General features: G+C 53.3%; 4 protein-coding genes across 4 annotated transcripts; 3 read left to right on the top strand and 1 right to left on the bottom strand.

Annotated features, from left to right (window-relative positions):
* Positions 1-530: 530 nt before the first annotated feature.
* On the top strand, positions 531-3,188 carry SPBR_08152 (zinc finger transcription factor ace1; the record flags this gene model as incomplete). Its single annotated transcript, XM_040766390.1, has 1 exon — positions 531-3,188. The coding sequence occupies one exon, from the start codon at positions 531-533 to the stop codon at positions 3,186-3,188; it is 2,658 nt and encodes an 885-aa protein (XP_040614987.1).
* Positions 3,189-5,929: 2,741 nt separating this feature from the next.
* On the bottom strand, positions 5,930-11,143 carry SPBR_08068 (dead box helicase; the record flags this gene model as incomplete). Its single annotated transcript, XM_040766306.1, has 2 exons — positions 5,930-10,777; positions 10,835-11,143. The coding sequence occupies 2 exons, from the start codon at positions 11,141-11,143 to the stop codon at positions 5,930-5,932; spliced, it is 5,157 nt and encodes a 1,718-aa protein (XP_040614986.1).
* Positions 11,144-11,907: 764 nt separating this feature from the next.
* On the top strand, positions 11,908-14,103 carry SPBR_08229 (nuclear RNA export factor 1/2; the record flags this gene model as incomplete). The annotated part of the gene is made up of 3 exons (XM_040766467.1): positions 11,908-12,372; positions 12,541-13,989; positions 14,062-14,103. The coding sequence occupies 3 exons, from the start codon at positions 11,908-11,910 to the stop codon at positions 14,101-14,103; spliced, it is 1,956 nt and encodes a 651-aa protein (XP_040614985.1).
* A 5,861-nt stretch (positions 14,104-19,964) lies between these two features.
* SPBR_08191 (uncharacterized protein) lies at positions 19,965-22,364 on the top strand (the record flags this gene model as incomplete). Its single annotated transcript, XM_040766429.1, has 1 exon — positions 19,965-22,364. One exon carries the CDS (start codon positions 19,965-19,967, stop codon positions 22,362-22,364), a length of 2,400 nt encoding a protein of 799 aa, XP_040614984.1.
* Positions 22,365-27,515: the final 5,151 nt, after the last annotated feature.

Genomic DNA, 27,515 nt, shown 5'->3' with positions numbered 1-27,515 from the left:
TGCACTTTTCTCATTTCAACTCGTCTGGCCGTCTGGTCCCTTCTCTTCCTCGTCCGTATCCCTCGCCGTCACTTCCTGCCCTAGCGTGAACCCAGACCGCAAGCCGCCGCCTTGTGACTCACAGGAGTCACTGTCGCCGTCTGTTCTCGTCTTCCATTCGTCTCTTGTGCTCCATCTGCTCCGTCAAACAGCCTCTCAGTTTTCAGTCATTGCATCACTTCCCGATGGTCTAAGCCAAAGCAAGGCTTGTCTCCTCATTCACTTTTCTTTCTCGTCTCTCCAGTGCCAAGGTTGTATCCGACACGAGTCGCTAACCACAAGAAACAGTCTGCGCATCAATTCTCTCCTGTCTCTCCCTCCTTGACCCCACTCAGCCAAGGACAAAGAGCCACAGATCCGCAGGGAACAGGACTCTCTTCAGCCTTCTCTCTGAAAGTGTCCTCCCCACACACAACACTCTGCATTTTTATCATTTATTATAAACTTGGCTTCTACCCGCCTCAGTCCCCCCCCCACTCCCATCCTTCATCATGTCTTCATCTTCGCCCACCCTTTCCACCAACCCTCGTCGTGTCCCGGTGACTCGCATCGGCTCTCCTGGCTCTGGTCATGGCCTGAGCCTTAAAACCAACAACATGCTCCGCAAAGGCGCTACTTTCCACTCACCTACCAGCCCTGTCTCCGACATCGACGCTCCCTTCTGTCCTCCGCAGCTGGCTCGTTCGCAATCCAACCTGGACGACGTCGTCGACGCCCACCGCCGCCGCGTCGCTCTCACTCTAGACAGCATCGGCAAGACCCTTGCCGGCACCCACATCTCGTCACCCAAGAAGAACGGCATCAACGCCGTCTTCTTCGACAACGACAGCGACTGCGTCCCTAAGGGCCTGCTTGATCACGCCCTCGGATCGTCCTTTGCGCCTGCTGAGCAGCCGCGCCGTGTTCTCCAGCCGCGCCCTGTAAACCGTCGCCTTTCCAACAACCACCACGCCTCTGACAGTGGCCTCGGCTCGTCCATCGCCTCGTTGTCTGGTAAGAAACAGCAGCAGCAGCAGCAGCAGCATCAGAAGCAGACTGGTAAGAGCACCGCTGCCGCCACGAAACGCGCTGCTGCGCCCGTCCAGGCCAAGGCCGTCACCCGCTCCGCCGCCGCCGCTTCCAGCGAGAAGCCTGCTGGTCTGAGCGCTCGTGCTACCAACCGCATCTACGAGCACACTGTCAAGCCTCTGCTTGCCAAGCCCGCCTACAAAGCTTTCCACCCCATCCTGCTCGAGTGCACCACCAAGATCAACAAGCGTGATATTGTCTGCCTGCGGGATCTCGAGAAGACGATTCTCTTCCTCGCTCCGGTAAGTGACGACCTCCGTAACGATACGGGCGTCTGGGGAAATACTTATCGGTTTTTGTGTATAAAGGAGAGGACCAAGGTCGCCAAGCTCTATCTCGACTTCTGTCTGGAGTCTGTTCGTTGCCTCCAGACCACCGTCGAGTACTTGTCCGAACGCGAGCAGACCCGCCCTGCCGACCTGCCCTACACCGCCGGTTACTTTATCGACCTCGTCGACCAGATCCACCACTACGCCCAACAACTTGCTGACGCCAAGGCCAACGAGAAGGCCGGCTCTGTCGACATGGATTTCCACAGGTACAACCTCCGGTCTACAGCCACAATCAACCCAATGCATCTTACTCTTGCTAACCCTGATGCCCCACACTCCAGCTCTGATGAGATCAAGCTGCACGGCGGCATTGCCGTGAACGGCCGCCCCGCCGAGCTTGTCCGCATCAGCCGCGACGGCCGCGCCGTGTCCATTGCCACCGGCCTCCCTGTCGAGCTCGAGGAGGACATGAAGGACACCATCCGCATTAAGCGTTCCGCCAGCCAGGAGCTGGAGGACGAGGAGGAGATCATGCGCTCCATGGCTCGCCGCAAGAAGAACGCCCCGCCTGAGGAGTACGCACCCAAGATGTGCAGTGTACCTGGCTGCACCAAGGAGTTCAAGCGCCCCTGCGACCTGACCAAGCACGAGAAGACCCACTCGCGCCCTTGGAAGTGCCCCCTCGAGTCCTGCAAGTACCACGAGTACGGCTGGCCCACTGAGAAGGAGCGCGACCGCCACATGAACGACAAGCACTCCGATAACCCCCCCATGTACGAGTGCCTGTTCAAGCCCTGCACGTACAAGTCCAAGCGTGACTCCAACCGCAAGCAGCACATGGAAAAGACGCACGGCTGGACGTACGTCCGCACCAAGACCAATGGAAGCAGCAAAACCGCCACTGCCGCTGGCGCTGCCCAGGTCGCTGCCTCACCTTCTATCAAAGACGGCAACCTGATCCAAGGTTCGTCCTCGTCGGTGCGCGGTAGCCTGGATGCCTCGAGCACCACTCTGCCTACCCCGCAGTTGGTCAACCTGCCGACGCCCGTGAGCGCCCGCAGCCCCAACGTGACTACCCCCAACTACGATGAGTTCTCTGCGCCTCTGTTCAGCAACATTGAGTTCCCGACGTGCGCGCCTGGCGACATCCTGGCCAGCGACCTGCTTCCTGCAGAGCTCGACGATCTCGACTTCTCGCCGTTGCCGATGGATCTGAATGACGCCTCTGCTTACGCGTCGCCGTCCAACGCTTCGAGCCTCGACAACAACTCGGCCTACCAGGACATTGGCCAAGATATGTCCATGTACGAGGACATCTACAGCGCACCCATGCAGCTGCCGACGCCTGAGCCCATCTTTGCGCCCAACTACGCCAACAAGGAGCTGCTTGACCAGTTCATGGCCCTGCAGGCCCCTGAGCTGTGCGCTCCCATGGTCACCCCGGCCCAGCAGCAGCAGATGGCTCGCCTGCAGATGATGCATCAGCAGATGCAGCAGCAGGAGCGTCAGAACCAGCAGCTGGCTCAGAACACTCTGATGCCTCATATCTCGCCCCTCGGCGAGGCCAACGCCATGCTGTTCACACCAGACTCGATTCTGGACGACGAGGGTTTTGTCGATTACTCCGACGACGCCACCAAGAAGGGCACGGACTTTATTCTGTTCCCTAACGCCGAGATGGCCACGCTGCCACAGAACACAATCAAGCACGACCCCGTGTTTGACACTCTGTTCGAGGAGATGACGCCTAGTTTGGCCGCTGGCTTCTCGCAACCGACCTCGCAGATCTATACCAACATGGACTGGTAAACCTTGAGCCGTAACCTCGAGTATTACCACATCATGTATTTAATTTTTATTTATTTCACCCCTCCATCATTGTTCCACTACACATCATCATCTTCCCTCGATCCTCGCATTACTCCTCCCCATTTCCACATGATATTTTTTGACCCCTTTTGTTTTCACGGCCGGGTTTTGTTTGTAGCGCAGCGTATGGAAGACATCACTGCCCCAATATGGGCGGGACTTATTGTCAACAGTTTTTATGTTTTGCTGGTCATTTTCATTATTTTCTTCGCTTCCATCTGAGTGATGTGTTTGTTTTATGACAGTTATGATTTCGCCAAGAGGAGGAAACAAAGTACACTTCACACTTTTCCAAGACAAAGACCTTTTTTTCTCTTGCCTGCTTTTCTATATTTTTTTCCCTTCTTCCCTAATATGGGTGTGACAACCTTGTTCGAGAACAACGGGAGAAACAACAAAAAAACTTGCAAAACGAAAAAGACGCCCCCAAAAAAGAACGCCAACGGTACCTCGATTGGATCTAGAGGATCATACTGTTTTTTTCTTTCTTCTGCTCTGGCTTGTCTTTGCTTATTCTGCTTCGTTCCTGGCTTTACTTTGCTACCTTGTCTGCTATCTACGTCATGGGACTCGTGTACTTTTTCCAGTCTAGTTGGTGTCTTTCTTGTACTACAACAACCATTTCTGTTTCTACCACATTCATACTCATGGGAGATTTATGACAAATGGAACCTGATCGTTTTTCTCTTGAATGCAGATTTAGGGAAACAAAGTGATGATAAAGTTGTATGTGCAAAGAGTGACAGAGAGCGACAAGTACTGGCAAAGTGTCGAGAACGCAAATTTAGTTACGTCACGTCACCTCCTTACACAAAAACTGACAAAAGGTCAATGTCTCCCCGCGACTTTTCACTTTCTGCCCCTTTGTTAGATAGGAACACGCATAACTACAAAAATGAACAAAAAAATTATATAGAAAAAGCAGGCACGCAAAGAAAAATGTCGTTTTCGTTTCAAATAAAATAATGAATTTACGATCTAATTCCATGTACTCTCTTCAGTCTCTTGTTAACGGAGTACAACAAATGGGATGCCTATTAAAAATGGGGCACTCGAGCAATGTCACGTGCGCAGGCCCTGAGCTACGAAACTGGAAAACTGGACTAGTTTTTTCCCTTTCTGACGACCGCCATTCCCTCGTACAAACTTTTTCACCCGAGGAGCTCGACGCCCTTTTCGACCCCGACGATACAAGACGCGACCACGTGTGAATAGAAGAAGCTTTATTTTCGAACTCTCGGCATTCCTTTTTCCTCGACTTTCTTGTTTTCCAGCGAAAGAAAATCAGTCCATGTGGCCGATGGCCGCCTCTCCCTGCCGATGCTCCTTCGGACGACGAGAACCTTGGTTTGGGATAAGCTAGAGGGTTCACAAGACCCTTTTCTCGAACAAGAACACGCAAACACGGCGGCATAGGAACGCTTGTTTCAAACGTTATCCAAAACAGGGCCAGCTCTCTGACGAGGCTCCTCCCTTGCTGTTCATCATTCCTTTATTCGGGGAGATGTCGCGGTTGTCACGGGGGACATGCGAATGAAACCATGGCACCGTTCATCTCATCTTCGTGAACAACTCATCGCCTGGACGCCTCGATGCCTTGACGCCTTTTTCTTGTTTTATGGGTTGCACGTTCGCCGTGGCGTGGCACATCCCGTGCCCCCATCTCGATCCGCGTGGTAAGCCTCCATCCGAGCCCATCCGACTGGTCCTCTCTGTCTCTCTCTCTCTCGCCGTTTGTTGTCAATCTACATGATGAGGTGCACGTCAAAAGAACTGCACATACCCCTTAAAATAATCTAGGAAGAGCCGTCTGAGACTGTCCCTGCAGGGATTTCTTTGGCAAAGGGAAAGAACAAAACCACAAAGCTGTAACCAACTCTGGGGCCTCGTTCTTCTCTTTCTTTGCTCCTGCCATTAGGCTCGTTTACCTGCTAGGTTTTCTTCTCTTTCTCTCCCTTTTCTTCTCCTTGATCCCCGCTCTGTTTCCATCTGGCCTTTCTCTTGATTTTCCTCTCCTGTGTCTCCTTTGGGATTGATACGGAGGGGATGCTTGAGGGGGATCCGATTGATGGAGCGGGTCGAGCGAGGGGCCGAAGAGGACAGCGAGGGAGAAGGCATGGCCTAGCAGGCGAGTAGGGAGGGTAGTGCTTTGAAATTGGGGTTTCTGAGACGATCATGACAATAACACTCGAGAGAGATGCTGCACTGTTCACGGCATGTTTTTTGTTTTGCTTTGTTTTGTTTCAATATGCTAACAGTTGAAGGTTCCCTACTTGCAGAGGATCACACCAGTTTATCTCAGCGCTAACATCTAAAGATAATGGCTGGTCTCTTGAATACCTGTGCTGTACCAAGTGGTAGAGGTTGGACGGGTATATCTGCGGTATGCAGCCAATCGTTGCCTTGGTCAATCGCAATACATAACAGGTAAGGTCGTAACACGTAAGCAGGGGAGTAGTACGTATGGACGCAAAAGAAAACCAAGTCTCTTCCTGGCAATACGGAAGGTTCACAAATAGCACTGTCTTACTTGACTGCGAAAAAATTGAGTTTCAGCCGCCTAGGAGACAAATCCATAAAATATACATGCAATGAAAGAAGCAATGAAATTCGTCAACCGTGATAACGATCGTGTATACGATCATGCTCGTCAACTCCGTAAACTCCCTCCTTTGACGTATCTACTCGCTGTCGCTATCAAACACCAGCCGGCGGCCTCGACGAAACCCGGCCGGCCGTCTCATGACAGCTTTGTCCCCTCCATCGAGACCATCGTCGTCATCGCGGACTACGTCGCTCGAATCGTCCTCGCCGCTGAGAATAAACTCGGCACTCTTCGGCGGTGGTCCCGTCATTTTGGCGGGCGCCCTTTTTTTTGGAGCTGCCTTTGACTTGGCAGTGGCGGTCTTCTTTTGTGGTTTCATTTTCGTAGTTGCAGCTGGTGCTTGCTGGTTGGCACGTCCGTGCCGCTCGCTAAAGACTCCGTCGTCGTCGTCGTCGTCGTCGTCGTCACTATCGCCCCGCGTTTGGGAGAGGTGAATGGGCATCTCAACCGACCCATTTGCATTTGCTTTGGACTTGGTCTTGTTCGTAGTACGCCTTGTCGCATCGGTCTTTTTACGAGCGGCGGTGACAGGAGGTGGGGAGCTCGCCATAGGCGATGATGTGAAGACCACCGCGGACCTCCGGCTCTTGGAGACCAGCCGCCGGCCGCCACCTGTGGCTCGGCTGCGCCGTCGTGGTTCAAAGCCGTCGTCGCCGTCGTCGCTGTCGTCATCAGTGATGGCATGGAGAGGCTCTTGCAGGCTCGATGTCGGCGCCACTTCAACCTCATCGTTGTCGTCGACGATAAAGTCGACCAGATCGCCGCCGCTGTCCGATCCATCTGTCTCGTAGTTGTCGCTGGTTCGCATGCAATCGTCGCCGCGTTCCTCTAGACGACCGTAGCTGACAGCGCCACCACGGCTGCCCCGGCCTCCACGAGCGCGTCCTCGACCACGGCCCCGTCCTCGACCACCACCAAAGTAATCAACCTCCTCCTCTTCGGCAGCATCGGCTTCCTCCGTAATGGCCGCAAATCCACCTCCGCCACCACCGCCACCGCCACGAGCGCCACCACGTGCGCGCACAACTCTCGCTCCACGGCCGCGACCACGTCCACGGCGTATACCGCGCAGGCTCGCGCCAGTGCCTGCCGGCTGCGAGAAGCGGATAATATACTTGTCCTTGTCACTCTCCGGGGACGGTGTCAGACTTGTTAGCCCATGGGGGCTTGGTTGGCGAGGCGGCTCCCTCTGATAGACTGGTTCCGGGCGTTGCGGTTGTAGAGTTGGCTCCCAAGACAGCACCGCCTCGGGCGTCGGTTCTCGACATGGTGGTGGAGGCGTTGGTTCCCAAGAGATTGGTTCGTCGTCAGGGAAAGGTTCACGAGGAAGCGGTTCTAGAGGCTTGGAAAAGTTGGGCAGTGCGGGTTCCTCCAGTAGATCTGACATGTCGGACATGTCGGGAATGTCAGAGAACTCATGGTTCGAAGGAGCCTTTGGAAGCCCAGGCTCTTCTGTTTCTGCAAAAATCCGTGATTCTCCTTGTGACCCTGGTGTAGTCCGCTGCAAAGGAGCGGACTTGGCGGTGGCTGCCTGTGGGATTTCAGGGAATGTCGACATCGCCTGGATGTCTTCATCAAAAGCAGCATCGCCTATGTCTTCCATCATGTTTCCTATCTCGCTTTCCATTTCTTTCTCCAATTCCTGCTTTCGATCCGCTTCGCCAGTCTCTTGTACCACATCCGGCATGGCCATATCCATGACCATGCCAAGGTCTGAATCGCCGCCCAAATCATCGTCTAGTTCCTTGTCATCCAGTTCCTCGTCCAGCTGATCGAGAATATCAAACGACCTCCTCTTACGGGTGCTGTTACTCGGTACCGGGTCCACTTTGGCGGCAACTCTGTTCGGTTCAGGGTCGGAATCATCGCTACCGTCGGGAAAGTCCTCGAGGATCCGCTGCACGGTCGGCTTGACTGGAGGAGCCGGGGCCGGGGTAGCATGGCCATACATTGGTAGTGGTGCACGGGTCGCCGGAACACGCCTCTCGCCGGCACGTTTTGAGGTAAACATCCGTCGATTCGATGTCGGGAAATCATCTTCGCTAGATTCGTTTTTCACAGACGCATCGCCTTGTCCACCACCACGACCATCGCCACCACCGAAGCTATATGATTGATTTTGAGAGCTTCGCTGGCGTGTCATGCCCTTCATAGCTGGCTTAAAACTGCTTCTGCTGCTCTTTTTCTTGGGCCATTGTGATGCTCCGTCGTCCTCATCCTCCTCGTCGTAGCCGTACTCCTTGATAGCGGGTTGATTGTTTATGTACCCTGCTGGTGTAAGTCTTGCCCGTTCCGTCATCGCGGATACAGGTCCGACGCGACGGCGTTTAGCCAGGGGCTCCATGGATAATGGCAGCGTGGTCGCAGAAGCAGTCGGTTTGGGCTGTGCTTGTGCCTGAGTCCGGGATTTGGCTGGTGGTGGGTGTCCAAACACCCGTTCCTCCTCCGACTCTCCAGATTCGTCCGAATTGGGAGCAAACTTTGGCACCCTATGGCGCATATAGGACTGGCCGTAGGACCTAGGCCTGTCATAGGAACCTTCCACTAGTCGGCCCATGAGTCGAACGTTGCGTCGAGTAAAGGCACCGTGGTGCAGGTACTTTGTCGGGCGCAGCTTTTGTAGGGGCTTGGGGTCAGAGGTGTCGATGACCGGTATATTGTCTTGTGGTCCAAATGCCGATGCGAACGAGGAGTTACTGTTGAAGCCGCCACTCTTATTGGCGCCTCTCAAATCGGTCCCCGGGTCGGGAATGTCAACCAAAAAATCCGTCTCAGCTACTTCTGGTACCGCCGGTCTCGGCGCAGCAGCTTTTTGCCTTACTTTAAAGCCCAACTTAGTCTGGCCATCTTCTCTCACAGTCGATGCTGTAACAAATCCTGTCTCTGCGTCGTCCGGCATGTGGAACACCTTTTTCGACGCCTTAGGTAACTTTCCGCGTGCTTTTCTGGGTTCCGGGAGGGACATGTCCTGTGTGTTTTCGATGGGGATTTCGACATGGCGTTTGTCGACTTCTGGCTTAATGTCCCGAGGGACAATCCGCTCCGAAAGGTCAAACCGGAAATTGAATCTCGACCCTTCACTGACAAGCTTTTGCATGTTGGAGTATTTGTCTTGCGCTTCGGCAAACTTGTCCTCTTCCTTGCCTTTCATGAGCAGTAGCAATACCCGACCAGCGCGCTTCCGGCCAGTCCGCCCCATGCGCTGCAGCATGCGAATTGGCGACGATGAGGCATCATAGCAGATAATCAGGTCGACTTGACCAATGTCTAGACCTTCCTCACCAATGGACGTCGCCACGAGGACATTGAACTCGCCGGATTTGAATCTCTTAATTGCTTCAATCTGGTCTTTCTGCTTCATGCCAGCGCTGCGTTTGGAGTCGGCCTGGCCAACAAAAATCGATGCCTTGACGTTGGGGATGCCGCGATTGAGATTCCGCACAATGTCTTCGGCACTGTCGCGAAACTCGTTGAAGACAATGGCCCGCGTGTTGGATCCGGGCGGCTGGTCTTTGAAGTGGTCGAACAGCTGCTCCTTGAGAAAGGTGAGCTTGGGGTGGCTCTCAAAGCCGTCCTCTTTCATCCACCGTTCAATGGTCATCATCATCTCCTGGAAGTCCGGGTCACGGAAGAATGCCTTTCGATTCTTGCTACCCTTCTCGTCCTTTTCAGTCTCGGCCCGAAGCTCAGCCAGGTTGTCGTAGCAGGCACGGATGCCGTGGAAGTTCAAGAGCTTGATCGAGTGCGCCAGGGTCTTGAGCAACGCAAAGGTCGCCATGATCATAAATTTCGTGCCTTGGTTCAGGTGCCGTGCTGGCCCGGCCGCCCATTCTCTCTGGGCCCTGAGAAGAGTAAACGTGTTGAGGGACATCGGGTCCCGGCCGAACCAGATGCCTTGCTGGGTGAGTCGGTCACAGAACGGCTTCAGTGCCTTGGAGAACAGATCTTGCACACACTTCATCTCGGTCGACGGCTCCATCGTAAGTCGTTCGATGTCTCGGTTATGGACGTACTGGCGAATGTCGATGGAGTCCTCCGTGCGAATCTCAACATTGGACATGCCGAGGTTGTCAATGACTTCTTGGACCGCCTCGACGGAGGACCCAGGCGTCGCCGTTAGTGCCAACACGCGGAAACTGTTAGTGAATCTGCGCATAAAGCCAATGACCTTTACATACGCATAGTCGCCGGTCGCGCGATGGGCTTCGTCAATGACCAAAAGGGCAATAGACTTGGGGTCGGCGTAGCCCTTGGACAGGTCGTTTTGTAGCGTCTGTGGAGTCATGAAGAATAAACGCTTGCTCGCCCATTCAGCCTCTCGTAATGCGGGCGGCGTCTCGCCTGTCAAGAGCGTCGTATCTGACCGTGGAATGCCGGCTATGTTCAGGCAGGCGTCGACTTGTTGCGAGACAAGGGGCTTTGTTGGTGCGACGAAAATTATTTTCGCATCCGTTGTCCAGCGGTAGAAGTTGAGGATGACTGTGGCCGCAATAAACGTCTTGCCTAGGCCAGTCGGAAGTGCCACTAGCGTGTTGTTGAAGAGGCTGTTCTTCACGATGCTGAATTGGTAGTCGCGGATGGCACCCAGGTTCGTCGGGTAGACCCAGGTCTTCATGGCCTCCTTGTCAATTTTGTGGTGCGTAGGCTTCTCGGCTGGCATGTCCGATACAAAAGCATGGTTGTGGTGTACAGCCTGCGATGCTTCAGCCTGGAGCGTATCGCCATACAGTGTGGTCTGTCTGAACGACTGTTGGCCCGATAGCCTCAGCGGATTTCTTGCACTCGAGATGATCGAGCGTTGTGAGTGTGAGGCAGCGCCAGTATAGCTGGCAAATGAGCTGTCAAATGCATCTGAAGGCAGATCGTCCAACTCGGCGGACAGGTCGATGGGCGCTTGGGCCGTTGATTGCCGGAAATTGTTATTCTGTAAAGGGTCAGCACACTCATAAATCTAGTATGCGCATATACGGTCCTAGTGTACCTGAATCTGAGGCCCGCCTCTTGACAAATTGCTGTCTATCGGCTGGGGCCGAGGAGGGGCTGCCATCGTCACTCCGGCGGCGTGTGGCCGGAAGGTGGATACGACCGGTCGTCCGGCATTCGGAGCAATGCTCCGAGAGCTGATAGATGTTCTTGGTGTCGTCCGTGCCGTGGACACAGTCGAGGGCGTCGTGACTGCTGCCATTGGCCTCGATGAGGTCGACAGTCGACTTGATTGCGTCGTCTCATAGGCGAGCATGAGGTCCTCGTCGGCTACATCCCCGCCAAACAAATCTTCGTCGTCGTCCATCTCGAATCACTGGCACAGCCCTGCCCTCAGGTCGGGATGTCATTGACGTAGATAGTGTGCTGGCTGCTCAACTGTTGTTCGTTGGTGGTATTGGCAATGAGGTACAGCAAACAGGCGTATGGAGCAGAGTGACGCGCTATCCGCGTTCAGGCGGTCAGTACGCGGGATGCCCGAGTTCCCCTCTGTCGCCAAGTCACGTGCAGAACAAATAGTTAGCGGGAGGCGGAGGCAGGAACAAGGTTCAAATAAATGACTAACATTACACCTGCTGCCTGCGGAGGCCTTGCAGTGGGTCTTTATCCAGCCAATCATAGTGCTGTCTCCATTCCCCCAAGGGCCAAACTCTTCGTTCTTCCCGCATGCGGCATTCATCGAACTTCCTAGATGCGAGGGCATTGAAAAAAAAAACAAAGAGCCTTTCTCTTTCTTCAACTAAACGCGTCTCCCTTGTCGCCAGCGCCGATAGGGACTACAAATTCGGCTGTGCCCCTCATCACCCTCCGAATTCTCTTTTCCCACCTAGTCGTTCTATCCTACACTTTCACAGATTTCAACGGCGACCCTCTCGCCACATCTCCATCTCACACGATCTCTTCACCATATCAACAACGAGTCGCCACCACCTCTCTATTATCGAAGACCGACGTACAAACAACGCGTCGTCTTTATCCCCCCTCTCCTCTTATTCCGCCTTGTCCCCTTCTCCAATCCATAACCCCCATTTCTACCGACTCTCCCAACCGACTTGAACCTGCATCGACGCAATGGCTCCTCCTACCGGCCCTCGCGCAGACGCGCGCACCACGAGAAGCTCTACGCGCAACAACACCACGAGTGGCAACACTGGGGGCGGCATTCGGAAGCGGGGCGGTGCTCCCAAGACGGATCGCAACGGCGATGTGATCATGGGCAACAACCCGGCTACGAAGACGGATGGCCGCAAGTCTAGCCAGTCAACACGAGGCGGGCGGGGAGGCTCACGCGCCGTCGCCTCTGCTGAACAAAAAATCAAGAGGCATTTGGGCGTTTCGGGCGAGGCGAGTCTGGCCAAGAGAATTTCTGAGCTCCCACGGAAGAAGTTCAGCAACATGGCCAACCGTAAAGTGTTCAAGATTGTCGGCCTGCAACAAAGCAAGGCTGCGGGAAACGCCGACCGTGGCGAGCGTGGTCTTCTTGACTTCATCGAGCGGAAATCAGCAAACATGGGGCGTGGACTCAAGATTATCAAGGTATGTATTTGAAACTGACATGTATAATAACTCTTACGTGGATTCTCTCTTTGATGGGATAGCAATCTTCTCTCCAGATCTACGGACCTACCTTGGCCAACACATCACCACCGGAGGCGACGTTTGTCCCCATTGATTTCAACTAGCCAGCTAACACGACCACGTCAGTCGCGACTCGACAACGACTTTGTTCTCACAGTCATGGTGGACCAGGAGGATGCGGAGGAGCTCATGAAGCTCAACAACTTTGTCTTTGCGGGCGCAAAGCTTACCGTGGCTGAGGACCCTCAAGGATGGCCCGGCCAGGCTGCACCGAAGCCCAAGCTGTCCCAGGAGACACTAGAGCGGAAGTCACAGCTACAGCAGGTGCTTGCCACCCGCTACGATGCCGGAGCCAAGCTCCTCAATCTCTCTCGACTTGGCGAGGACCCTGTTCTTATTGGGATGGGGTACCTGGAAGACAAGGACCGCGCAGAGAAGACATTTAAGGTTCTGATGGCGATTTGTGACGAGACTTTCCCCACAGCCGACGCCAAGCGTGACGCAGTGGTCAGTGTATCGCTCGCGAACAACAACATTGACTGGGTCGGTCAAGTCTTCGATCTCGCCGAAACCTTTCCCGACATCAAGAACCTGGACCTCAGCGGCAACCAGTTCAAACAACTTAAGAGCCTGAATCGTTGGAGAGGCCGCTTCCGCAACCTGGAGACGCTTCTCATGATTGGTAGCCCTGTGGAAACCGAGGACCCCAACTACAAAACGGAGCTCATGTCGTGGTTCCCGAAGCTCATGAACCTGAGCAATGTCCAAGTCCGGACGCCAGAACAGGTTGCGGCGGAGGAAGCTGCCAAGGCTGCAGCACGTCCCATTCCCATCCCACAGTTCGGCTCCGACTTCCGCGACGGCAGCGGCATTTCTGAGACCTTCTTGACCCAATTTATCCAACTTTACGACACGGACAGAGCGCAGGTGGCGTCCATCTTTTACGATGATGCCAGTCAGTTCTCTTTGTCTGTCACCACACAGACACCTCGCGACAACAGCACGCCCGTGTTACCTTGGGCAGCGTACCTGCGCTATTCCCGGAATCTTACTAAGATTACCAGTCGGAGTGCGCGCGTTCAACGGCTCGTCCGCGGCGCTGCCATGATCAAGGAGCTGTGGAACACGCTCCCCCAGACACGCCACCCCAACTTGACGACGGAGCTACACAAGTATATTGTCGACTGCCATCCGCTTCCAGGCATCATGGACCCAACAGGCCAGAGTGCGACGGGTGTGGATGGTCTCTTGCTCACCATCCATGGTGAGTTTGAAGAAATCGATCCGACAACCAGCAAACAGGGCAAGCGGAGCTTTACGCGGACATTCGTTCTTGGCCCTGCTACACCGGGTGGCCAGGCCGCCTTCCGCGTCGTCAGTGACATGCTCTCTTTGCGGGCACACCAACCCATCCCTGACCAATCGTCTCAGGCCTCATCCGAGCAGGACCAAAAACAGAAGATGATCTCGGAGCTGTCCAAGGTAACAAACATGACGCCTCAATATTCGGAGATGTGTCTCGCAGAGGCGGCGTGGAACTATGACGGCGCCGTTGCGAAGTTCCAGGAGTTGAGAGTAAGTTTATTTTTTCTCGTCTCGGCGTTACCGTTCTCGCATCTACAGTCTCGCTAACAAATTTCGTCGCAGCCCAACCTTGGTCCTGAAGTATTCATGAGCCCGATGGTCTAGGGACCCGGCATGATACTGCAACAGGTCATGCCATGAAGCATGCCATATCCTACCACAAACTACACGGGTATACATGATGGCCATGCATTCTACTCGAAATGGTAGCTATCATGCAACCACTGACAATACAAAACACAACATTTACTGGAGAATACGGGACGAGGATTGCCAAAACTGTTTCCTTTGGACAGATCAGGCGGTTGGTGGTGTTTTACGCGCAACCTGTGACGAGTTCGGCTATCGAAAGAAGGACAGATTGGCTGCGCGGAGTTATTCGGAGGGAAACCAACATGGATACGGATTTTGGTCTGCTTTTGCTTTTGCTTTTTTTTATATTTTTTTTCTGTATTATTGGAAGGCCGGGAGTTTGTTTTCCTTTTCTGTTTCCCGTGGCGGGCAGTCATTATTGTTTGTTTCTGCTGCATCGAGGCGGTCTCACGGCTGGGTCATTGTTATGTGTCTTTTTTTGCGTCTGGACCTATTTTTAACGATACCAACCAACGCGCTTCTTCTTTTTTCTCCTTGTCAGCCAAATCCTCATATAGCAATGCCGAGAAGGATGCATCTGTATTTTGAAGAAAAATTCTCCGAGCAGCGCAAACGAGGACCGCAGTACTTGGCATTCCGCAAATGGTGTCACGGACGACCAGCAAGCACTGGGAATGAAAACAGCTGGGAAGGGAGGGACGGAGACCATAGACAATGAGATCCAACAGAGAGACCTTCTGCTATACATGGTGATGGCGTGCCTCGCTCATGTCGAGGACCGCATCCTACCGCCGAAGGGAAGGCCATGGAAGAAAAAACCGACAGAAAACATACCATGTCTGAACCGGACTTCGACCCCACTCCTGTCGAACTTTCGAGCCGACCGTGTATGCCCGTCTCGTTGTCGTGTGATACCGGGCGGGTGATGACTGGCACGGGGACCTACACTCTTATCCCATGCAGATTTGCTAGAATAGAATCAAAGTCTTTCCTATACTAATTTAGAAATACACCTGCGTGAGAAGGTCTCTTTTTTTCATATCTGTATCCTTATTTATTAATTTTCACGGCGGTGTAAATCGTCTATGCTTGATCTTCCTCTTCGTTTTTCTTCCTCTTTTTTTTTCTCCCCTCCCTCCTCTCCCCTCTCACACCCTCAATTCACACCACTCCATAGGGCTGCAATCCTTTGGCCCCCAGCTACAGATGCCGATCTGTCAAAGATGATGGAATGCCGCCGAGCAGCCAACATCACAGGTTAGATGCTGTTCCATGTGACGTAGATGCCGCCCAAGGACGGATGCAAATGTGGAGGGCAAAGTGCGTTCGTTAGTCGTTTTGGCCAATCAGGTGTTGCAGACCTGCATCGATGCTCCGGTTCGCTACACCTGCATGTCGTTTCCAACCACTCAGGCAAGCCAAACAAAGCCGCGCGCGAAATTAAAGGTCGTCAGCAGCCATGGCAGCCAAAGAAGTGAATGCAGACAGACCTGATCAAGAGGCCAAGTTCAAAACCATTTGTCGGTCTTCTACAGTGTCGCACGGGGCTTTCAAAGGTGGCTTTGGCCGCCCTTTAATAAGAATGTAATATGGCGGTATGCGTACAGATGCAATTCGACGTTAAGATCAACGAGGACTAGCAAAACCAGGCGAATCGCGAGCCACTGACACCCCCAGCGCTACGCTCGAGAAGGTGAGCAACAAATGGTAGGTGTTGTACGTGAGACATGTTTCGCTTTGTGCCTGCGAGCAGGATTCCAGTTCATGATCGTCATATCCAGCTCGAGATGCAGAACGGTTGTGTCCTTCGTAGATTGAACAAAGGAGAACAGCTTCCGGGTCATACTGGCAGCACTCACGAGAGGCGTGATGGCATCGAGTGCTGTCATGTTGTTGTGGTTAAACATTGTCGAAGTTGCTGAACTCATATCATGTCCTTCGGTTCCCCTGAGCGTCAAGTCGTGTGTTTGTACTGTGCAATTGTCACTTGGGCGTTTTCCAACCGCCGTCGATACGTCGATACTAAATTCATTTTATCAATGGCTGGCGGATGCTGCCGAATTTAGATTAGGGATCAAGGGCTGGAAGGTGACGACACTGCGAACGAGAGATAAAGCTTGCCCATAGGTGGCATAGCTTCGCTCGATTTCTACCGTGCCCTACAACGCGCCATATGGGCAAACAAATGGGGTATTATTCTATTCGCAAAACGGAGTGCTCCGTACTCCCCGACAACTTACGGCGTATCAACACGGGAATGACCCGTAAAAGCTGAGTAGCCGTCCCTTGAATTAAGACACCGAGTGGTTTGTTCCTCGTGACGTTATGGGTGGAATAAAATGATCCCATGCGACGACCCTTGGCCAGCCAGCTGTTCAACCCGGCCACAATTCAAGGCGCATTTCGTAGTGCTACCTTCCGGTGGTATTCATGTGCGCTAAATAGGCAATGAAGGGCGAGCGTGCCGAGACAATTGCATGGCAGAGGGTAAATGAGGAACCAACGCGCCAACAGTTTGAGATGCAACGGTGAGGCCCCAACCAACCAAATCCAATATTATCTTTGCCCTGGCAGGTCGCGGTTTGGTTATGTCGCACAGTTATCCAGGTGCTTTTCTATCTCTTGCAGGTCTTATCCTCTGAGCACTTGCATATCGCAATGTGACGAAATGTCGTGCGGAGAACAGTAAAATTGCTTGTGTCGTCAAAACTTGGCAGAACCCCAAGACCCTGGGGATAACCAGGCTTCTGGGAGAGCCACAATCGACCCTTGGCAAGCCTGGTTACTGGGGGCCGGGGACTTTCAACGAAAGAGTGTTCTAACGATGAAGAAATGCTTGCTCGGTCTTGATTCCACCCGCAAGGACGGGGGTGAGGGAAAGCGTGCCAGAAAGAAGTTGAAAATAGAAAGGGCGCGGTGCCCGCGTAATTACATCGTACAGCAGCTGCAAAGGTGGTTTGGCCAGTCTCGTACTCTGTAAACACGGCTGGGTCCCGCTTCGAATGGCAGGGTGCCAAAAGAGCACCTTTGTACCTCGCCGGCGCTTTCTGTATGGCCCAGTTACAATGCCCATCTTCAGATCCCATTCTAGTCCACGCTAACTCAGGGGCAGGCGTTGTGCAGGTCGGCGCGTTTCAGCGTGAGTGCACCCCCCCCCCCTTTGCGGACAGGATCGCTCTCCCAGTGGAGTTGGGTGGCTTTTGTCTCTTGCAGCGACAGTGCGAGGTTGACATCGCTGGCGCTGTGTTCTCTTCGCTCCACAGAAGAACAAGGCCTCTGTACATTCGTAATTGTGATGTTCTGCGATTTTGTCCGTGTGCTCGCAGTTGACCTTGCCTCGCCTTTACCTCGATCCTGCCACGGCGCTTCCGACGACAGCTGAGACAGACCAAACGAATGGAGTACTCTACTAGTAGGACAGTCAAGTTGCATGTCTGACTTTTGCTGCAACAAACAGTCTAGAGGTAAAAGTATTAGTGAAACATCAAGCAGTGACCGGAAGGCTGTAGCAGAGCAAGAGCGCAGAGGAAAGGAAAGGAGTTTTGCACAGACACGAGGCAACCATAGGGAAGAACGCCGTTTGGTTTTCTGTTTCTCTCGCCGCCCGTTGTTTGGTTTCTTTCGCCGCCGCACAAGGGGGCTTGAGTGGGCGTGTTCCGTTTCCGAAGCCCATATTGTCCGAATGGGAGGTCAATCAGGAGCTAACCCATGATGGAGCTAACCCAGGATGCTGGTCTTTTTTTAATTACGTCGATATGCTGAGACGAGGGGAAAAAGGCGGTGGTACTCGTATTTCGTGGAGGGCGGACGAGGGAACGAGGGAGGCATCGTGGCGTTGCCGACCTTTCGCCCAAAAGAGCAATTAAAAAAGGGGGAAGGTGCCATCTGCAGGGGTATGTTTCCTTAGTGTATGTATCTTTCTATGATGGTACACAAATGTACGTCTACTGGATGGTACGTATTTGTGTAGCACCAAAAAACAATACTTGTGCCCTGCCGTCCCTTGCAGGTACCCATCACTACGTACGCGATGTGATTGGCCAATGTTGACCTTGTGTCGCGCAACGCCTCCTTCTTCACCCTGCGAGGTCCCTACCGAGGCTGCCCTGCCTCAGTCGCTCTTTCCCTCCCGTCCCATGGTCGTGCCTTCCTAATTCTCCGTGCCCTCTCGAAGCAAAAGCGAAGCGAGAGGGGCAGAAGGCGCCCTTTCTTTTGTCCCTCTTCTGTCCCTCGCAGATTTGCTTTTTCTTGAAATCTGTAAATATTTCTGTTGTCATTCGACAAAAACGTCGCTCCGCTCCAGTCTCGTCCCATTTGCTTCGACTTTCGTCGCCGGCGAAGCTAAACGGCCAGCTCCAGTATTTTGGTGGACACCCCTTGCTCTGTTCAAATACACGAAAACAGGGACCTGGCACATAGCCTTTTCGCTGCAGATCAACAACTAAAAGGAACGAAAAAGCAGCAAACGACTGGGACACCTGTACGGAGCATAACCTGACAGAAGACGGTGCGGTCCAACGTTGCCCCCTTTTGTGTGTCTCTTCCCTGCAGCAATCAATATCGTATTGGTATTAGCGGCCGAGGTGACCACGGGCTTCTCGTTCAGAAGCAACTCGAGGCAGCAAAACGTTACTTGCCAACGGTATTCAGCACAGCCCTCGCAGCATTTTCCAGTCGGTGCGCTTTGAACCAGCCGCACGACGTGCAGATATTTTGCTGACTGCACACCCCGGCCAGCCAGCCAGCCCCCCCCCCTCCCCGGTTCCTTGTCGAGCCCCCCAGTCAACACCAACCCAGTCGTGCGACAACGCAAGGACACAAACAAGACACATTGGCCACCCATCGATGTGTGCAGAGGGAAAAGGACTAATTCGTAGTCACTGCTCCTCCCTGTTCCTAGTGTTCCTGGCCTGTCTGTTCCTTTCTCAATTGCCTCTCACCTCTCTGACCTTTCCCTTCCCCTTTCCCTTCTCCCCCTTTCCCGCTCTTTCAAAACATTCTCTCCATACACGACCTGTTGTTGGAAACACTCGTCCTCTCGCAGCACAGCAGCCGAGGAGATCCCTTGTGTTTTTCGTCGATCATCAAAGCTTTTGCTTGAGGGGGCCGGCTCTCCCTTTCTTCTTCCACCTTCTCGACATCACCACCACCTGCTTCTCCAGGTTACGCCTTTTGCTTCACACGACTCGTCAGTCGCACCTCAGCCTCTCCGTCTTCCAACGACCGTGTTGTTTTCGTGATACATCTTCTTTCTTTTCTCTCGGATATACACATATCTTCTGTGGTATTCGCTACCCGTGTCGACTATACATACCGGACATTCTCTTTACTTTTGTGCACTCCCTTTGGTCGCACGCGAACTCGAATACGATTTACATTCCTCACGAGCCACGGCAATCGCCTTTTGTACTGCTCCACTGACTTTACATCGCCTACCGAGCCACGCCGCCACGTAGCCGACAGCGATTTCTCTCATTCGGTTCTGTTTTATTGTTTTGCGCGTTGTGCCCGGACACCTCGAACAATCGTGACGCTTCACGACCGGATTTTCGAACCCAACAGGCCCCCCCCCCCAACCGCGGCGAATTTGCCTTCTGCAGCGGGACTCTTTTTATTTCTGCGGGCCTGTCGGCTGGCCCTTTCCTGGAAGCCTTTCGTTTTCTTGCTTTCTTTCGACATATCAAGACGCTATGCGGTTCCGGCATTAGGACGACGTGTTCGAGACCCAACCGGCCTACTCGCTTCCGCTTTGACGGGCTTGGGTGGGATTTGATATCACCAACATACCGTTGTAGAGCTCGTCGTCTAATTCCTTTGCAATTTTCATCAGTACTCAGAAATCTCACCATATCCCCAAGCGGCCGACTGTCACAATGCCGCTCCCTCAGCCGGCCGTGGCCTTGAATAACATTTGTTCTACCATTTTCAACAACACTCTCTACACCTATTCTTCATCCGCTTTCCAGTCCCTCGATCTGACGTCGGGCGCCAAGTGGAAGAAGCTGGACTACAGTAATACGTCTGTGTCCGGTGCCGTTTGCGTTGGCTCTACGCCAGGTGATCCCACGCTGGCAGCCTTCTTTGTCGTTGGCGGCAAAACTGACGCTGCCGACTATCCCGGTCTCCAGAAATACACCTACGCAACCGGTGTATGGGAGACAATAACCCTCGCGTCGCTTGTCACGCAAAACCGACTGAATCATGGCGCCGCCTACATCAACGCGACGGACAGCATTTTGGTATATAGTGGTCAGCAAGATGACTCTACCGGTGCCTCGCAGCAAACGTACACTATTGGGGCATCGGCTCCGTATATAGTCAAGTCGGTTTCATCACCCGCGGCACCGTTAACATTGAACCCGATTCTTTTGGAATGGTCCGACTCCCAGATCGCCATGATTGGTGGAAGCTCAACCAACACCGCTGTCATGCTCTTTGATAGTGCCAGCGAGAACTGGATCAACTCGGGCGCCAATCTACTGGACCCTTTGACTACCAACACGACCGGGTTGCAAGCGGCATTGATTATGGGCGACGACAACAGTAAGAATCTGTACACATTCGATGTCACTGTATCGCCCAACCAGGTCAAGCATATCGTCCTGCAGGATGGTACTGGCGCACCTGTGGTAAACGCCGGGCCCTCGAAGCGGTCTGCGCAGGAAGATGCGACATGGAACGCAGAGCTTTCTCGTCGTGCCTCACTGACGGCGAGCAATTGGCCCGCGTACAACGCTTCTCTTGCACCGACAACGACGCGGTCTGGGTTTTCCATTGCCGAAGGTCTGGATGGCATGGTTGTGCTTTCTGGTGGTGGTGGCAGCGATGTCCTTTGCGTATTTAATGGGCGCTCGAACTCATGGCGCAATGCGACGCAGATGCTGTCCGCCAAAAAGTCACTGGTACAGACCAGTTCTGCATCATCTTCTTCTTCAACGACCGCCCCGACAACGCTTGTTATCGCCCCCAGTTCGGCTTCGGTCTCCGCGACTTCTACACTTGCAGCCACTTCTTCTGCCGCTGCCGCACCGGCCCCGGTGTCCCACAACCTTCCCACGAATGCTGTTCTGGGTATTGTTTTGGGCGGCGTTGCTGCAATGGGCATTGTTCTTATTGGCCTCTACTTCCTGATCATGCGCCGCCGCAAGCGCCGGAATTTCCTCGAGGCCGCTCATAGTCGGCGGGCAAGTGGTACGTCCTCATCTGAGAAGGATGCATTTGCTATTGCTAGCGACAGCTTCCCGCAGCGTCCGAATGTCGGTAGTAAAGGCACGTTCCGTGCCGGCCACCAGGCGCAAGACTCGCAGGGCTCCTTCTCTTCTGTGGCCATCTTGATGGGGCGTGTCAACCAACCCCGTCAGCCCGACACCATCCAGAGAAACAACAGTGGTGGCGCATCTAGGCGCGGCTCAACAAGCGACCCCTTCAACAAGGGATTCAAGAGTACCATCAGTCGCCCGATTCCCCAAACCCAACCTGGGCCAAGCATGTCTGCCAACTCCGTTTCGCGCGAAATGCAGTTCGAGCGCGGTGCCGGAGCCGGAGCCGGAGCCGGTATTGGGGCGGGGGCGGCCTCGGCTGCTACTGGTTCTTATGGCCGCAGTGTGACCGACCCGAAGCAGCAGCATCAACAGCAACACCAGTCGCAGCAAAGCAACAACCAAAGCGGCACACGCCGCTCTTCAGGCTGGAACCGCTACTGGTCGGGAGGCAGCGCGCTGAACATGCTTGGCTTCGGTAGTGGTAACGGCCATAACAGCCGCAGCTCCAAGCGCACAACGGTCGCGAGCGACGCGAGCAGCAACTATTCGACTAACAATCAAAACCGCATAACGCAAGACTCAGCGACTGTTCCGCCGCTGGACATTCCCGGCATGCCGGAGGCGAAACCACGTTTCCAGCGAGTCAACTCGGGCTCGCCCACAATATCCAACTATGACAGCTATCTGAAGGATGGGATGCAGGGCAAGATCATGCGCTCCACCAGCCAGACGTCGTCAAAATCTGGATACTCAAGCGGCATCCCCGCCAGTGTTCATGATATGTGGGACCCGACGTCATCGTCCGACCACCAGCCCTGGGGCTCCAACCGTGCACCAAGCAGCGCGTATGGATCGTCCACCCAAATCACGTCTCTTGGCCCGGCATCTGGATCGGGCGGCAAGAAGTCGTATGTGCCGACAGGCATGAGCCGGCAGCCACAGCTGGCCATGGCTGACACGTCGTCAGACATGAGCTGGCTGAACCTGGGGGACGTGAACGCTCGTGTATGAGACAGCCAGCTGTGGCGAATTACGAACGGCCTTGGCTTAATGACGACTATTCTTATTGTTCTCGACAGTCCTTTGCTCACCAGCATAGCATCCTCCCATTTTCACCAAACCCGCAATTTTTGTGTGTTATGACGGCTACACAACATTAGAGCCACCAGACGAAAGAAAGCCACTCTCTATACAATTACGTTCCCTCGCTTATACCCTCTCTTCATCTTCACACGCCAAAATTAGCCACCGGCAGGCTAGCGGTATCACCAAAACCGTACCTTGTTACTATTCCATGTCACCAGCATGACTGGATACGAATCGTCACGAAGTGACGAGATAGGCCTGATTTGGTTCACGGCCACTCTCATCACTCTCTCACCACCGGGCACATGTTGCCCTCTCCTATTCCATTTCCTTTTTTTATCATTGTGCTGCTTTTTTGCAATACTGGCATACACGGCGTGCTGTTTATCCTACATTTCTTTAGCCTCGTTCCTCGTACTTTCCTTACCGTTTCTCTTTGATTTGGCTTTGTAGCTTCCATCCTTCGTTTCTTACACTCCTTTGGCGTACTCGTCACTGTACGGTCACTTTGCACGCTTGTTGTTTTCCTGCAGCCTATTTGCTGGCGTCTCTCTCTATATCTCCTATCTCGCTTCCGCCTCTCTTCCTCTTTTTTCTTTCATCTTGTTGCGCTAGATACGACCTGGGCACGGCCCCACACTGTTTCGTCTTTCTTTTCGTCCTTCGCATTATACCTAAAAGCTGGCCCCCGGGTAGGAGTCCACAGCGTGGTAATATTTATTGTCTTTTGTTGACGTTGACCTTTGAAAGGGGAGGAGGTGTACACACTCATTCCCGATCTGTTCGTAGCGACGAATGGGAGAGTGCGGAAGAATCTCGTTTTGAATCTTGGTTCATGTATCTGCTACAAAGTCAAAATTCGTTTATTTTCTCTAGTTAGCTTGTCCGGGGACCTGTGCTAGCACAAAGCTGCATAGCATGGGTAAACGAAGAAATAAACACAGCATCATTCTAATAATTTGTCCTCCAGTACATGACTGCGGATGAACTCGTGACGTTGATCGGCCCGCACATGTTAGATGGTAATCGGGAGGAGACGGTGCACTATTCGTCTTTCCATTGGGGTCTAATTATGTTCATTCATCATCCCCAACCAATTTCATTCCCCAAATAAGTCCATCCAATCCTCCAAATGTGTCACAATAAATTCGGACATGGGGATGATAGAGTTCGGTGACAGCGCTTTATTAGGAAGGTTTGTAATTGAGGTTGCCTTGGGAGGTTAAGGCGAATGAAAGACGACAAATAGTGAGAGAGGTGGAAGATTCTTTTATAGCCATACAATGCAAACGGCATTTATGTTTGTATGGTTTCTGCCGATTAGGTTCAGAGAAAACAAAATATGATGGGAAGCAGTATTGTAACACAATTTTGTCGGTTTAACACGTAAGATCACGAGGCTAGGTTTTGCCACGTTCTCGATGGGAGTGCATACCGCATTGTACACTCACGTGCACTTACTCATTGTGCTGCAATAAGTTATAATACTTACTACCTTGTACGCGCACTGCGAACCTCTCTGCTTCTCTTCTCTCCAAGTCTCTTACCTGAGTGTCGTGTGCTTTTTGACTGCTTTCCTAGACGCGATTTCTAGCCTCGGGACTTGTTTACAGTTTTGAATGTTAGTATAAACTCTCAACGTCAACGACAAAAATCTTATGTGCGAAACGGCCACAGAAGATGAGGAACGAAAAGGGGGTAAAGCAGAGTTAAGTACGCCCAGATTCTGCCGGCATGAGGTCCGACTATGCATCTTTCAAGCCAGCTATCTGACAGGCGTTTCCTTTATTGTCTGGCCGTGTACGACGGTAGTTAATTCAGAGTTTTTGCTCGCGTGAGGTTCTTTGCCGGATCGTCCCTTTCTCTATTTCTTTGGACTTATTTTTGGGGTTATATCCCGGGCAGGCCCGTCACGAAGGGACCGGTTTTCTCGGCCAGAGCTGTTTTGGGCTTCGGTGAAGCAAGACGATGCAGCTTTGGGTAGAGAAAAAGAGGGGGCAAACTTTGTTACTTTGTACGTTAAGCCAACAGTGGGCATTGTGGCGTTTGTGTTCCCTTCCGTCTTGAACTGTTGACACATGAACATAACGATTAAAATGTACGAGAATACTCAGTGCTCAATACGCCACGGATGATTCTACCTACCTCTTTGGCCTGGACTGTTCATCTTTGCGTCGTAGGGCCTTGGCGCCTAAGAGTCATGCAGCCGCAGTCCATTTTGTACGTGTAGATCGTACCCCGTATGGACTGCGTCGTAACCTCCGTAATTGTGTCGTACGTCGTACTTGGTCCTGGGGTCTTCTGCCCACACACCAACACTGCAATGTTGTCTCTGACCCCCACCCTGCCCGTCCTCTCAGACCATCCAGCCGCCGCAGCGTGGGGTTTTCGTGGTGTCAGACGAATTGCACAGTGCGAGACGGGAACGGGAATGTTGGGCTTCTCTGCGTGGGTGTTGGGAAAGGCCAGGGGGAGCGTCGAAAGCGCGACCCGGAACGACGCGAGAAGTTTAGGAAAATCGAGCCAGGAAAGGCAAAAACCAAGCCAGGAATACCGACCGCATGACCATGACCACACCCTTCCTTCCCCAGCCAGCCACCTGATAAGCTGCATTCAGTTGACATGGCGCACATCATGAAGCGTGACCCGGGATATTTCGATTCGTCGTCACGCCCACTCCAGAATGAAACCTCCACCCCATCCCCATTTCCTCCCCCCCTAGCTGTGCGCCAGGTGCCCCGGATTCTTTTTCTGTAGCAAATGCAAGGACTGAATGGGGATGCAAGCTGAAAACCCAAAATTAACGCCACAATCCTCTTTTTCACGGGTTGACATCGCACACTCCCTGTGATGTGATTTGCCCTTGTCTCGGGATGGATGCTCTCGCGTTCCAATGGCCTTTCTGGTCACCCGATCGACCCCATCGAGGAGAAGCAATTGCCATCGCAACTGGCGATATTCGAGAGAGCCGGCCACGACGAGGGCGTCGACCGACGGCGCCCCGACTTCATGCACCTGGGAGGATACCGTGGCATCTGCAAAATGGCAGTCGGTGTTTGTAGACGCATCCGAGGCAGGCCTATGTCCGTACACAATACGCTGTAATTACTTTCGTACTGTGCAATTACGTCGCAGGTGATGGTATATACGCTGTGGACGGGAGAGTGTCTGAGTGTTTCATTCTGGCTGCTGGATCCAGAAGGGTCCTCCTGGGCAGCCCCCAAAAAGGGAACGCGCAAGATGCAGGAGGCAGGTGCAATGTTGCAACGAGGGGAGTGGGGAAATGGAGCAGGGAAAGCTGCAAGAAGGAGCTGGGACCAGATGGAGGCACGGAGCATATGCAACGAAGCACCTCGCGCGGGAGGCCAAAAAAAAAAGAAAAAAAAAAGAAAAAAAAAAAAAGAAGAAAGAAAGAAAGAGAAAAAAAAGGGACGAACTAACAAAGAGAGAGAGACAGGGAAATAGTCAAAAATACCAGGCCGTCGCGAAAGAAGGCCAGAACGACGGAGGAAGGACGAATAGAACGGGGCAAGCAGAGAACAGAATCAGAAGCAGTGAAGCTAGCGTCCCACCCTCTCGACATTCGCATGAGCGGGGCCCCTAAATTTTCTGTCCAGTGAATAGAGACCCCAGTACTTCGGGTAGAAGGCGGACAAAACATCGCCTTTAAAGTCCAGAAAAAAAAACCCAAACTAATACAGCGAATAAATTTGCACACCGCACGGTTTTACCTCGAAAAAAAGAGGCCGAAAGGCGACCAAGCAGTTGTTGCTGTCGGGGCTCTCTCGTGCTCTTTCCTGCTCTCTCGCTGCTCTTTCCCCCGTCCGCGGTGAGCAAACACAAGTCGTGCTTTCCCCCGTCAGACGCGCCATGCGCCCATTGGCAGTTGCTAGCTCTCACGATTCGATGGGATAGCAGCCACGACCGGCCCAGTCTGTCCAACAAGAATCCTAGCGCTCCGAGAGGTCCCTCCGTAGCTCTCACCTCACCTTCCTTGTCTTTTCTGACAATCGCACTCCGTTATTGCCCCATTACCCGTGAGATACAAACTGCAGGTGGGCAAGTGTTTTGCCTTCGTCGCCAGACCGGCCTATCGGCTAAGGCCTCCGCTGTTTGGGAACAGTTAGGGGAGAACGAAGGAGCTGTCAAGCCCGCCTGGAACGGAGATCGCAATCCCACTTTTCCGTCGCTTTCGTGCCCTGTCGCAGGCCCATCGGCCTCCATCCACGCTGAATGGCCAATTCCTGAGCTTCTCCTTATCGATAGGACGCGCACCTCCCTCGCCCGCTCTTTGCCTCGGCCGGCATTGTTTATTTGTATAACCGGAGTCTCGCAAGCAGCGTAGTGAATGGATCTTGGTTTACACTCCTCGCGGCTTTGGTATCAAAAGAAAGTCGGCAAACTTTCGAACAGTCCTTTCAGAGCTACTACGACGTCCCCTATAGGGAAGCCCACCGCCTGCCCTCCGGCTGCCCATTCCCACCTGGCGAGCCACCGCCCGGTTTCCGTTTATAGCCTTGGTTTCGCAGTCTGCGGCGGGTGGAGACACCTTTTTGGTGGCTAGCGCAGGAGCCGGCTGCGATCTAAGCCTCGTAGCGCGGAAAAACTACCTGGGAAAGCAACCTGGGAGAATCGACTACGGGACCAATAACGAGGCACAGTGGGCAGGAAAGAGACGAGCAGCGGCGGCGCTGGTGGTCGGTTGCAGCGCGCGCTTGGTTTTGCCCCCACCCCACCTTCCCTTCTAATCTTCTACCCGTCCTCATCAGTCCTTTGCGCCTTCCCTCACAGTTTCTGTTTCCTCGGGACTTGACCTCCATTCTGTCTTCCGAATGTCGTAGAGTGCCTGGGTTGCGCTTGCCTGCCACCCCCACCGGCCGCCATTTAGCAGGCACCACCGCCGAAATTTCGATTCCTGACTTTCCCGTTCCTTCCTTTGTCAAATTGTGAGAGGGGAGGCCGTAGCGGAAATAGGAAAAACAGGAACCAAACTCAAACCAAGGAAAAGCCCTTACTTAGCCTTTGCTTTTTTCTTTCTCGTACATTTCCTCGAGCAAATCAACTGTCCTAACCGTT

Source organism: Sporothrix brasiliensis (assembly GCF_000820605.1).
Source record: "Sporothrix brasiliensis 5110 chromosome Unknown Cont22, whole genome shotgun sequence".
NCBI classification, from domain to species: Eukaryota; Fungi; Ascomycota; class Sordariomycetes; order Ophiostomatales; family Ophiostomataceae; genus Sporothrix; species Sporothrix brasiliensis.
The sequence above is the reverse complement of the archived record's forward strand: the minus strand, read 5'-3'. Positions and strand labels throughout refer to the sequence as shown.